Here is a 12922-nt window from a genome sequence, read left to right as displayed (position 1 = left end):
TTTTATATCTTGTTCCATCTTGTCTTCCACACCATTTTTCCTTTTAGTATTTTTAGGGAAATCATAGACCTTTCATCATTTCACCTATAATTACCTCATTTTGCATCTCTGTTTAAAAAGGATCTTGGGCAGCTTTGATGAGCATTTGGTTATGAATTGCTGAATCACACAGGCTTCAAGTCCATTGTGGACTTAGATCTGTGTGATTTTTCTTCTATCAGTCCAGTATACCTCTAAAAGTAAAAGGAGACTGCATTTATGAGAGAGCATGAGCAGAGAGCAGGGCTCTGTGAGGTTCTGTGAAATAAGGCAAGCTGCTCATTCCATCTGCCATCATTATAGTGGAAACAAACATTTTCTTCCCTGAGGTTGAATTTCAGTGTTAACTCAGGATGATCTGCTGGTCACACCCTTAATTAACAGCTGAGGAACTTGAGCTTTAGAGAGTTTACATGACTTGCTAAAAGTTCCAAAATGATCTTGTGACATTTTTGGGGTTTTGGACATGAAAAAGAAATCTGTTACTCTCATCTTCTGCCATTTCAGAAGAATCCTGGAGTTGGCAGCAGTGTGATGTAGACTCTGGGTCATTTGTGGCTGAGGTTGTGTGTCTAGTCACAACTCTGCTTAGAATCCCATCTGTGGTTTCACATAACAGCTCAGACCCAGAGCATTGTCACAGGTATTGTTTCAAGCATCTGCTTTGGGTCTAGAAATAGTGTCTGGCTCTACTTGGGGGACACATATGGAAAATCAAATCACAATATCAAGCATAAAATCTTATTTCTTTCAGATGTTCTCTGATTTTTTATAGTGCCTAAAAAATACCATATTAAAAGTAAAAAATGTCAGAATTTATTTCATTGTCAATTAAGTGCTTATTAATGATAAAACTTATTTCAGACCTTTAAAATTCTCTGTGTCTGTAAGGTGGATAAAAGTTTAAGCATTTGGGTTACAAAAGCACAATTAAAATTAGACAGTTCAAGATAACAGAGAATGATTTTTGTATCTCCACCTCCAAACAGACTAAAGTGATGAACATGCCATTTTAGTTGAAGATACCCTGCTAAAATGTCCTTGTTAAATTTTCCAAAATATTTATTATATTTGGCTTTTTTTTTTTTTTGAGAAAGCTGTATTTCCAATTTGCCCCTTTGAAGACAGAGGTGTGTGGTTGGTTTTTTTTTTTGTTTTTTTTTTTGGGGTGGGGGGTAGTATTAAAAGATGTCAGCTTTACATTTAAATTATCTTTTAATTTAAAAAAGGAAATCAATGTTTCTTCTAAGGGTCTGACATTAAATTTCTAATCTCTAGGGTATAAAAATATAAGCAACACAGTATTTGTCTATACCTTTTGAAAAAAATGATAAAATCATTGTTTATTTTATGAAATAGTAAGAAATAAGATCCTGTTTTTAAAAATATACTTGACTTCAATATGTAGAACATGTGAGGACCATATGAGATTATTTTCTCTATTTTAACAGTCTTTGCATATGTAAGAAATTAACTAGCATTTTGTAAGTTGTGAAATCCTTTGTGACTAATTTTTAATCATGTTAGTCAAATAATGCTCTTTCCTAGTCTTTTTGTACATTATAAAACTTCAGCTCACAAACACACCAAAAGAATTCCAAGAAGTAAGAGACAGAGTCAGCTGCTGCTGCTAAGTCGCTTCAGTCATGTCCGACTCTGTGCGACCCCAGAGACAGCAGCCCACCAGGCTCCCCCATCCCTGGGATTCTTCAGGCAATAACACTGGAGTGGGTTGCCATTTCCTTCTCCAATGCACAAAAGTGAAAAGTGAAAGTGAAGTCGCTCAGTCTTGTCCAACTCTTCGCGACCCAGTGGACTGCAGCCTACCAGGCTCCTCTGTCCCTGGGATTCTCTAGGCAAGAGTACTGGTGTGGGTTGCCATTGCCTTCTCCAATCAACAGGCATGTTGTGTCTATTCAAAGCTTGGCAGCTCAGTGTAATTAGTATACTAACATCATTAGTATTTAATACACCATGATTTTGGAGCTTGATAGTAATTGTCATACACTATTTAAATGAGAACTTTGACATCATTTACTATTTGTCATCTTTAGTAAATACCATTTTCCTATCCTTGTCAAGATACCAGGGAAAACTTTCCAGAAACAACTTTCAAATGCTTCATCTTTAACTATTACATGTATCAGTTAAGCTAATTTCTCCTCCAACAGTAAAGAGCAGAATAGATTCAAATTGAGTGAGGCTCACAATCTTTTTATTGTAGTGTAGTGAGAATTTGGATGAGATGTATTACCATGGAAATAAACACTCTTTGAGAATTCCCTCTCTCTTCCTCCCTCCCATGAACACACACACACACACACACACACACACACACAAGCAAAGTATAGGAAATATTTAATTTCATAGCCATAAGCAACCTATACACAAGCTGCTCCCCATATACTGGCAAAAGCCAAAATACAGCAATTACCTGACTTTTCACATACACTTGAGAACTCTCAAGTGCCTTCAGATGCTGGTACCTGGGCCTCTTCCTTCTAAACTAACAATCAAAGAGAGTCTGGATGCCCACGAGAGGTGCGGTGCTGTCTGTCGGGTACAACTCCTCACACCATCCTGATCTCACTGTTGTGCTTTGCAAGAAAGCTTGGCCATACTCTCCACAGTATGTTCCCTGAACTCATTTGGGAAGTGTAGCCATGGTCCTATTATTAGGGGTCTTCAGCTGTTCATGAGATGCCTTGGGGGGAAAGTGACTGCATCCTCCGTTCTCTTTCCCTCCCTGTCTTTTCTCAGTAGCGAGGCGAATAGTAGTATCATATGATAGATAGAGGCAACTTAACTTTTTTATTTTAGACAATATTCCTAAGACTATGTTTTGCTATTAAGGAAAGTGCTCATTGCTATAGTTTTATTCTGGAGAAATTTTACTTTTATTAGCATATGATTTTGAGTGAGACTTTTTCTATACTATGTGCATGCAGGATCTTAATTCCCTGACATGGAATCAAACCCATGCTCCCTGAATTGGGAGCATAGAGTTTTAACCACTGGCCCTACATGGGAAGTCTCTAGTGAAAAATATGTTTGAGTGACTCATTTAATCAATAAACATTGATAGATGGCTACAGATACGACTCAGATATGTGGCATATAACTAGAATGCAAGTGTCATAAATTAGGATCTCCATTATAAAAGAGACTCAGTGGGAGTTTCAATGGAAAGAGGAATTTCCTTTTGATTCTGTGAAGTCAGAAACCATCTATGGAGTGTTCCATGGGGTTTGAGGTATGTGAGCTTGGCCTTGAAAAATGGATGGATACCAGGGAATATTTCAGAAGGGGAGGAAAATGTACATAAATACAGGAAAGTGTGGGTATTTTCAGCAAATTTTGACTATTTTTTTATCCAAAGAATGGAATGTGCCACAAGAAATAGTGGGGAGAGGCAGGGAGCAGAGGAAGGTTGCTATATGCCTGAACTCTCTATGGCAAATTTATTATTTTTCTGGGTCATTTTGATTTTATAACTCATTTATTGTAGGACCTTCTATATTTAAAAACTTAATCATATCATCTTACTTCACTTTAAATGTCAGTATAGGTTTTCCTGCCCTTTTTGATAGTCTAGGATTGTAGAAGATGTAATTATGGAAATAATTTCTATGACTATGACTTTCACCAAAGAAACCCTCTTTGTCAGGATAGTTGGCACTATGACTTTAGCAGAATTTCCTAACTTTTAAATCAGGGTAAACTGGATGCTGATCTGCAAACCCGAACCTGCTATTTAGGACCCTCGTATGGTATGGTAATAATAGACTAACAGAATCCAAAATACCAATATTTTTTTCACTGAGTAGACAAGGTAGATTGGGTTTTATGAACACAGACTCAGTACTGTTGCTATTACAATATTACAATTATCACTCCAACATTCAAGTTATCAGGCCAAGCTTATTGTTTTTCACATCCTATGAGGAAACAGTTGAGGCCAGGCCAGCAGGCAGAATCACCATAGCAGGATAGTAGCTAGAGATGAACCCCAAGAAGAAGTGCATGTAGCATAATCCTTGAGTTACAAGGTGCTTCACTGATTGAAGAACTGCTTTGGGAAAGGATGACAAGAGTAGCACGTGAAATGCCCCAGTCGTTGTAAGAACCTGCTTATTTTCCAAAATACTACAGATGAAAATGTGTCTTAGAATCAAGGACAACGGCAAATTAGCCTTGTAAGTTAGAGGTGAGGTGGAGGTCAGAGACTAGGTAAGGTATCAGGCTAAACTACAAGCCCCAGAAGCTGGAAGTCAACAAACCAAGGCAAGGGTCCAGGCTGGATGGGAGAAATTGAGCAGGAGTTGAGGGGTCAGGGCACAGGCTAGGATCAGGGATGGATTGAGCACAGTATCCCCAGAGAGAGGACTCAGGCCAGGGTGCTAGGAATGCAGTCTATCCCCAGCTGGATGGCCAGTGGGCAGCCCCACGTGATTTGTCTTTGTGTGGCTTGGAGGGGCATGCCCCCTATAGGGCATCACTGAGGGGTCAGATGAGGGTGCAGGCTGTCTCTACAGGTGAAGCGGGTGTTTGGGATTCATTTGGGGGAACAATACCATTGTCATCATACCCTTTGCTCCTTTGATAGTCCTGTGCAGTATCACTTTTCTTTGTTATTCCCATACTACATTTCAGATGTTACTGAGAAGCAATCTTATATCTTTTGAGGACACCTATGTTTTTATGCAACCTGATCTAAAAATGATCTTATTTTTGTTACATGTTGAAAAGCATCACATTAATTCCATGTATGGTATATTTATACTTTGTTAAAAAAAATTCAAGACCATATACATTAAAAAATGATGCTGTGAGCACAAAAATTATTGTGCACCAAAGGACTTGTGTCTTATTTATTTACTGGCTAAGTAAATAAATTTGCTAAACATCAGTAGCACAATGTGGTACTCAGTAGATGCTTAGTAAATTATGGTTGAATTAAACAGGGTATTTGTAGTGTTTAAAGCATTTTGTTTAAACATAATTTGTGCATGCTGTTTGGTCTAAGGTCTGTTCAAGAGCATATGGTTATAAATAATAAGTTAGTATTTATTTTAGCAGAACCATTAGGACTTAATTAAGTCTAATATTTTGAATGCCATAGTTGATGTTTTGATATTATAATCCTCAAAATCTTTCTTTGATAGCCTCCCAAATACATAAAATGTTCTTAACATCAGTGGGCACAGGATTTAGAATGAGTCATCCCAGGTTCAAAGTGTGCAGTCACAGTGTGTGCTTATCGACCGAGTGAGGAACTGACACAATACAAATGTATTGGAAAAGTATGTTTCATTTATTTTAATACTCTCAGGGACAAAATTTTTGTGAAGTTTTGTGAATGTGCAGGAAGATTTTTTTTTTTTAATGCATACATTGCAATAGCCCACAAAGTAACTTCATTCTGATTCAATTTCATAAATTGCTACACGAAGAAGCACCCTCCAGTAGATAATACTCAGAAATCAGCACTTAATATGGCAGTAATGGTTATTGCTGTCATTCTTTACATCTTTAAAAATAATTAAGCATTACTGCACAGGCATTATAAAGTTCCCCTATCACCATTAAGAGGATATTTGAGGTTTGATGTAATTTAGTAAATTACATTATACAGTAGTTAAGGTTTTTATGTAGTGAAGTAAAATGCATAGTAGTTAAGCACACTTACCGTATAATGCATTGTACAGAGTTACACGTTCCAGCTGCTGCCAGCTTTGTTCCAGTGTCATTATTGCTTTGCAGGCTGACGTTCCTCAGGGAGTGATTCGAGTACAAGCTCCCCATCTTTCCAAAGTTTCCATGGCAATACAGCTAACTGAAGAACTCAAAGCCAGTGATGTACTTGCCAGATTTCTCAGCCAAGAAAGGTAGAGGCCTGTTTTGTTTTAATTATTGCATGGTATCACTCACTTGCTCTCTCTCCCTCCCCCCTTTTTTTCTTTTTTTTCTTCCTTTTTTTTTAAACGATGGCTGGTGTGAAGGACTTAAAATGTTAGTAGAAGAGAAAAGGAGACTTAAAAATAATACTGTTGGAATAAGTTGAGTTCATTGCGTGTAGTTTGTGTTCAAGTTGAGCCTGTTGCAGGCAGGCAGTCTGAGCATTCCTTCACTCTGTCTGCAATGGACTTGGCACATGACACTACTCAGTATTCTTTCCAGAATATGGTGATTTGGAGGTTAATTACTATGTGTAGTCTGTTAGGAAAATCACTAATTAGGATACAGTGGGATTAAAACAAAAGATACAACTTTTTCAATGAAATATAATGAATACAAAGAAATGCTTAAATTTTAAGACAGAAAGTATAAAGAATTCAGAGGGGACAGCTGGCCGAGGAGTTCTGAAGTCACAGGACAAAGCACACCCTCCTCAGTAGAGACCACCATATCTTCCCCTCTGTTATGGGGCTGATGAGGCAGGAGGAGTCTTTTGAAAGCCATTGGCATCCCTTTTAAGCTGGAGAATAATTGCTTTACAATGTTGTATTGGTTTCTACCATACAACAAACAATGTGAATCAGCCGTAAGTATACGTATGTCCCCTCCCTCTTGAACCTCCCTCACACTTTTTGAGACATGTTTGAGACATCTTTTCTTGAATTTTGGAGGTTCGAACAGGGTATGGATATTTCAGTGTTCAAATTCTTATTTTTAGCTAAAATTATATTTTAATGCTTTCCTTTCTCATTTCCACTTATTGAAATAAATAAATCTAACTTTTTTTTTTTAAGACAGAGACCTCAGAGGCATTAGCTGTTTAGCGTCTTTATACTGATTTCATCTCCGATAGAATTTAATCTCTTCATTCTTTCATTCAAGTTTTCTGTCAAAATTTCTCCAGTTTTAATACAGAACTGCATGTATTTAATATGTCTCTGCTCTGTCTATGGCCCTCTGCTAAATGTTGAAAAGGGTATAAAAAATATCTTAAAGTGTCTTCCCTTGTGGTTTGTAAATTGGAAGAAATGAGCCTGTGTAGTTAACAGATGGTGATGAAATAAAAGAGAGGCTTATTGGTAATTCTGGGCTTAAACTTTCCTCTCAACCACACTCTGAGGGAAGTACTCCATTTTACTGATAAGGAAACTTGAGACTTTCAAGGTCACATGTCACCTGGGTGGTGGAGCTGAATTCTAAATCTGGGGTTTGTCCCCAAAGGAAGTCCTTTAACCCCTCTCTTTACTGGTTCAGGGACCAAGAGATCATCATGGATCTGGGGACCACTGATGTAGAGTCTGGGAATAGATGGACTTTGAGGGGATAAATTCCTGGACCAGTTGGAATTGGGGGAGCGGGGATTAGGTTCTGGGAGCAGTTGGAGTTTCTTCGATGTCTTTGCTCCCTAAAATGTCTTTCTGCCTCGAGGAAATCAATCCACTTCCTCTTTATTCCCTGAGCTGACCAAGTAGATGCCATTCTTCCCACCAGGAATGGCTTCCCATCCCCTCCCAAAGTGTCTACCTGAAGATCTGGCCAGACTTCAGATATAAGCAGCTCTTCCAGGCTAGACATAGTTTAATTTATGCAGTGTTTACCTGCAGGACCCAGATGCTCAATTTAGTCTGCAGCTGTGCTCCTCTGCTTGTAGGTAATACAAGGTGTGGCTCTGAAGTTGTATGATACACTCCACTGTGACTTTTATAGACATACTCTTATAAGAAACTACCAGTTTTTGACAATTGCCCTTTGTCTATTTGGATTTACTGCTTGTGGTGCTTTTATTAAGCAAACATTTGCTGCGCACTAAAGCAGAATCCTTTCTTCTCCCCCTCTCCTCTACCATCCCGCTCCATCCAAAGGGAAGTCTAGCAAACTTCTTTGCCCATTTGCCTTTTCTCCGCCCAGTGCTCAACCCTTTCTTTTATGCTTGGGGATGCTGGAACCAGATAATATGGATCCAAATACCAGATTCTCCTGTTTTATGTTAAGCTAGTTTTTATCATCTCTGTAAGTCTCAGGCTCTTCATTGTAAAAGTGGACCTACGTTATAGCTGTGTGATAATTAAATAGGAAAATGACCATGAAGTACATAGCATTTGTCTGGGCCATCTAATAAGTGATGTTTTCAATAAATACTTATATGTATCTTTTCTTCCATGACTTTGCTTTCCTTCTTTGCCTTCCACTTGTACAGGGACAGTGGGAAACCCCACTTCCCTCCATCCTTTTCCTCCCCTGCTTTCTCTACTGAAGCCAAGAACACACAAATGACATAAAATAAATGTGCAATAAATTATACATTCATTCACCAATCTTTGGTAATAGCTGTTGCCTTTTCTTTAATTATGGATTTGTTGATTAGTATTAAGTGAAAGTTAATGTATACCAAAAAATCTAGTTTAGGTTTCTTTAAAGTAAAATAAGAATATAAATATTGGAGATACAATCGGAGAACAGTAACCTGACTAGATTTTTCCCGTCTCCCAAAACATCCCATTTGGTTTTCGTAAAAATAATGACTCTCATTATAGTTTATCAGGTTATATACTGTATTAAAAATGAAAATGTATTTATTAAATTATTTAATTTCAAAAATAAGCATACCCCAGTTTGGAAGCAAAGTGAGTTGTCTCCTGGTCAGGATATGGCTCAACAGGGAGGATGGTAAGCATGAGAACTCCCATAGCCCTGAGTGGTCAGGGTGCTGTGGACAGCAGAGTAGATGGAGCTGGGTAACTAGAGGGGCCACTGAATGGTTGGTTAGGAAAGCTTCTGCTGTATCACATCTTTCTACTGGTTTGGGTAAAAGTCAGCCCTGGTTTTCTCTCGTCAATTCCGGGGAGTTTGTCCTCAGGTCCTCTGTCAGTGGTTCCCAAACCCGTCTGTGCATCAGCATCTACCAGAGAGTGCTTAAAAACCAGATTCTAGGGCTTGACCTAGGCATATTAAATCAGATTTTCTAGAGCTCTGAATCTGCTTTTTGGCAAGTTTTCCAAATAATAGAGATGTTTGTAAAGCACTTAATTTTGCCACTGTTAAACCTGATGTTCTGGAGACTTTACTTTCTGAAGAGTGTAAACCTGTAGATGCATTCTACTTGTAAAGTCATCGTCATGAGTGTTTGGTTCTATTTTGAGAGCATCTACCTCCCATATTGCGACAGTTAGCACAGGGAGGCCTATGAACTGTGCTGTGTTCTTTATATTCACCTTGTGCACTAGTAGAGCGGCCAGCACAGCAACCCTGTGAGGAATACTATTGAATAAATGCAATGTGCAAACATTTCTTCTTAGAGTTTCATGAGGACCTTTCTGGCCCCTATGCAAAATAGATGACCATATTAATAATTTTATGGACAGCTAAAATGGTACTTTTCTTTTTAACTTTACAAATTTAGGTAGTGATTTATTATTTCACCTTTGGATGTACGATTCCATTTGTTTATTTTAATTTACAGGTGTGACATTTTTATTACTGTTCAACACATTTAACAGATGGGAAAATACAAACGTGTAGATAATTACAGTATGTCTAAGTTATGAATTTTCCATACAAGCTAGAATTCCCCAAGCACATTAAAGTGATTTACTTGCAAGCTGTCTGATGATGCAACTAATCAGTTTGTCTTGTCCCTGCTAGTGGAGTTGCCCAGACTCTCAAGAATGGGGAAGTTTTTTTGTATGAAATTGGAGGAAATATTGGTAAGCACATTTTTTTTTAAATCTTTTATACCATATGCTTATTTGACATTGCCAGTGGTTGTTTTTTATATCTTTGGGAGAGAAAAGGAAATTTGAAGTAAAATATAACACTCTGTAGACAGTTGATGAGTATTATAGTTGATGAGATTTTTTTTTTTTTTTTAATGGTCTGGACTTTCTGTTCTGGCTCTTTTAGAGCTCCTTCTATGTGGACCTTGAGCCAAAGGCAAGTTCCCTAAAATGGAAATAACTTCTAAAATGGTTAATGAATTTTTTCAAAACCTCTTTCTTTTTTATATGCTGATAGGTAGTGGTAGTGAAAGTCACTCAGTCGTGTCCGACTCTTGTGACCCCATGGACTGGAGCCCACCAAGCTCCTCTCTCCATGGGATTCTCCAGGCGAGAATACTGGAGTGGGTTACCATTTCCTTCTCCAGGGGATCTTCCTGACCCAGAAATCGAACCCAAGTCTCCTGCATTGCAGGCAGGTTCTTTACCAACTGAGCTATGAGAGAAGCCCTTTTATATGCTGAAAGCACATCTTAATAAAGGGAGTGAGCATATTTAAGACCAAGTTGATACTTTTATTATGGTATAGTATTGGGTATTTTTTAGTGAAAGTTGAAGTTATTTTGCCATTGTTGATTGCCTGCTACATAATACACATATGTATACCTACACACATTGGTACCTTATAAAATAGAAATAGGATAAATGGATTAGTTTTGACCATGTCTCATATTTTATTTGCCCACTTATAACTATCAATGGGTTGTACTCATCTTCTTATTAAAATTTAAAGTAAACCTTCCTTCTTTTTTTTGATCCTTAAAATGGTAAGAGTAAAATTGTCAGCAAATAAATTCAAAATAGTCATTGAAAATACCTTAAGATAAGTTTTGTAGAATTCTTTTCTAGGACTTAAAAAATTTTAGTAAATATTGAAACTTGAATTTAAGAATATCAAGTTTCCTTCAAAAATTTAAATAAGTCACAATTCCACTAGAAATCTGGATTGTTAACTCTGTTAATCAAGTATTAGTATATTTATTTGATTGTGCATTTTGCTATTAGATATTGGGAATTAAGCATGGTTTCTTACTTAATAAAGGCAAATAAACTTTTAAGGAACCATTTAAAAGCCCATCACAGACAGTATTTTCAACTTCCTAACTTCATTTGAAAACCTGTGCATTTGGAGGACTACTCAATTAATTTTTCCATTATTGGCCCAAGCCTTATAATATTATGGGAGGTGGGAAAAAATGATAACTATTTCAAAGTGTAAGACTCCAGAGTTAAACCACGAGGCTTAAATTTAAAATTGCCTCTCTATCTCCCGAGTCACTGTATCACACTGATGTAACATCTCTTTCCTAGGGGAACGCTGCCTCGATGACGACACTTACATGAAGGACTTATATCAACTCAACCCCAATGCTGAGTGGGTTATAAAGTCAAAGCCATCATAGAAGATTTATGCTGAAGATAGCCAGCCATAAGGACTCCCTTAATCATACTTGCTGGGTCAAGAGTGTAAATAAAATAAATGGTGGGACTCTTATTATTCACATATACCCTATTCTTGAATAGTGACACACTGAGCCTTAAAAAGTTCTAGATTTGTGCTGCTGCCAGATTATGTTAATTGTTATTATTCATATTAGAAAACATCTCTGGAGTGGGAAGAAAGGAGCTAAATTAGCTTGTAGGCTATTTTCATCCACTCCGTGGAATGTGTCCAGATGCGACATCCCTTTTTAATATGAAAATATCCTCTCTTCCCCCTCTTTTTCTGTTCTAAAATGATGTATACAGTAATAATGTGCATTTTCGCCTTTCTCTCCTCCTGACACCTGCCTTCCCCCAGATGGGTTTGTTTTGCATCCGGAAAGGTAACCAGGATCAGGTATGGCAAGATGTGAAGATAGTACCTCTGGAAACAGACTGAGTTCAGCAATATTTCTGTCTCTGTCGTACATTAATATTCATCTCTTTGAGTCACTTGTTCAGACAGTGGCCTCCCACTTCTTACTGCTGTATCACACCAAGAGACTTGCATTTTTTTTCAGTTCAGCTCACGTATGTGCTCAGAACTATATCCACTATCAAGAAAACAGAACTGTCAGAAACTGCCAATTCTTACTGCACTGTTTAAGACTTACGTATTCAGAATAAATAAAATATATCCATGTGGAATAACTGGATTATGGATAATGAAAGAGTGGAAGATCACTTCGTGTATGCTGTAGTCTCCTAAATGAAATTTAAAAAGTCATATAGCTGGCTTTACCTATTGTCGTATTAGCAGTACAAATACTGTAACTGGCTTTACCTGTTGTCATATTAGCAGTACAAATACGTGCAATAGTGTGATCCAGTCGTTGAGAATGTATTCTGCTGAAAGAGGGATCTTTTTTTTTTTTTTTTTTTTTTTTACTTATAAATGAGTCGCAGGAAGAATTATTCTTCTGAGTATGACACCATCATATGAACAAGCTTTTGTTTGTGTACTTATTTTAATCAGAGCAAATTTATTAAAATGCTGTGGAAAGACCATTCCCAGAAATTTTCGTGCACAAACCATATTATAATAAGAGATGAGCCTCCATACTGTAAATAAGAGGAATGAAGTGAGAGAGAAATGTTTCATATTTTATGAGTTTAGAGTGTAGTGAATAAAAGTAATGTACATGAATGTTGCACAAACTGTGTTTATGATACTTTTCAGTAGGACTTTAGGATAGGAAACATTGCACATTCTCAGAAGCTCTTGATGTCACTCTAATTAGGAGGGGAAAATGCTGCTAATGAGAACAGTCAGAAACTTTTAATTAAGAGCAGCCTGTGGATATGATCACTTAAATACCTTTGTGATGATTTGTGCCATTGCTTTTTTATTTAAAAAATTTTTTATAATTAAATACATTTTTCTAAATTATCTTTTCTTGGAATTTATTACATTTAACCTGATGTGTTCATGAGTATAATAATGGGCTATTCTTGTTTTTGTTAAAAGCCACTTCTACTCTTTTATTTCTCCTATTTACTGCTCCTGTGTTGTTTTTAAAGTGGGAAGAGACATGGAAGGTATAAACTTGTTTCCTTCCTTAGGTTTTTCCTTATGAAATTTCTATTCTTTCAGTTCAGTTCAGTTGCTCAGTCATGTCCAACTCTTTGGGACCCCATGAATTACAGCACACCAGGCCTCCCTGTCCATC

The 12922-nt window shown here is 37.2% G+C and overlaps 1 protein-coding gene across 7 annotated transcripts in view; it reads left to right on the top strand.

The window, feature by feature from the left end:
* The window catches only part of ARHGAP18 (Rho GTPase activating protein 18), a 206328-nt gene extending 193686 nt beyond the window's left edge, over positions 1-12642 (top strand). For all 7 annotated transcript variants that reach the window (XM_055535602.1, XM_055535605.1, XM_055535606.1 and 4 more), the window contains 3 exons: positions 5803-5927; positions 9640-9701; positions 11082-12642. In XM_055535602.1, the coding sequence (XP_055391577.1) occupies positions 5803-5927; positions 9640-9701; positions 11082-11173 (279 nt within the window). In that variant the 3' untranslated portion in view covers positions 11174-12642. The remainder of the gene's footprint in view (positions 1-5802; positions 5928-9639; positions 9702-11081) is intronic.
* The last annotated feature ends 280 nt before the right edge of the window (positions 12643-12922 follow it).

The sequence above is a fragment of the Bubalus kerabau genome, chromosome 9 (assembly GCF_029407905.1).
Source record: "Bubalus kerabau isolate K-KA32 ecotype Philippines breed swamp buffalo chromosome 9, PCC_UOA_SB_1v2, whole genome shotgun sequence".
Lineage (NCBI taxonomy): Eukaryota > Metazoa > Chordata > Mammalia > Artiodactyla > Bovidae > Bubalus > Bubalus kerabau.
Note: the sequence above shows the minus strand (reverse complement) of the source record. Positions and strands in the feature narration are given on the sequence as shown.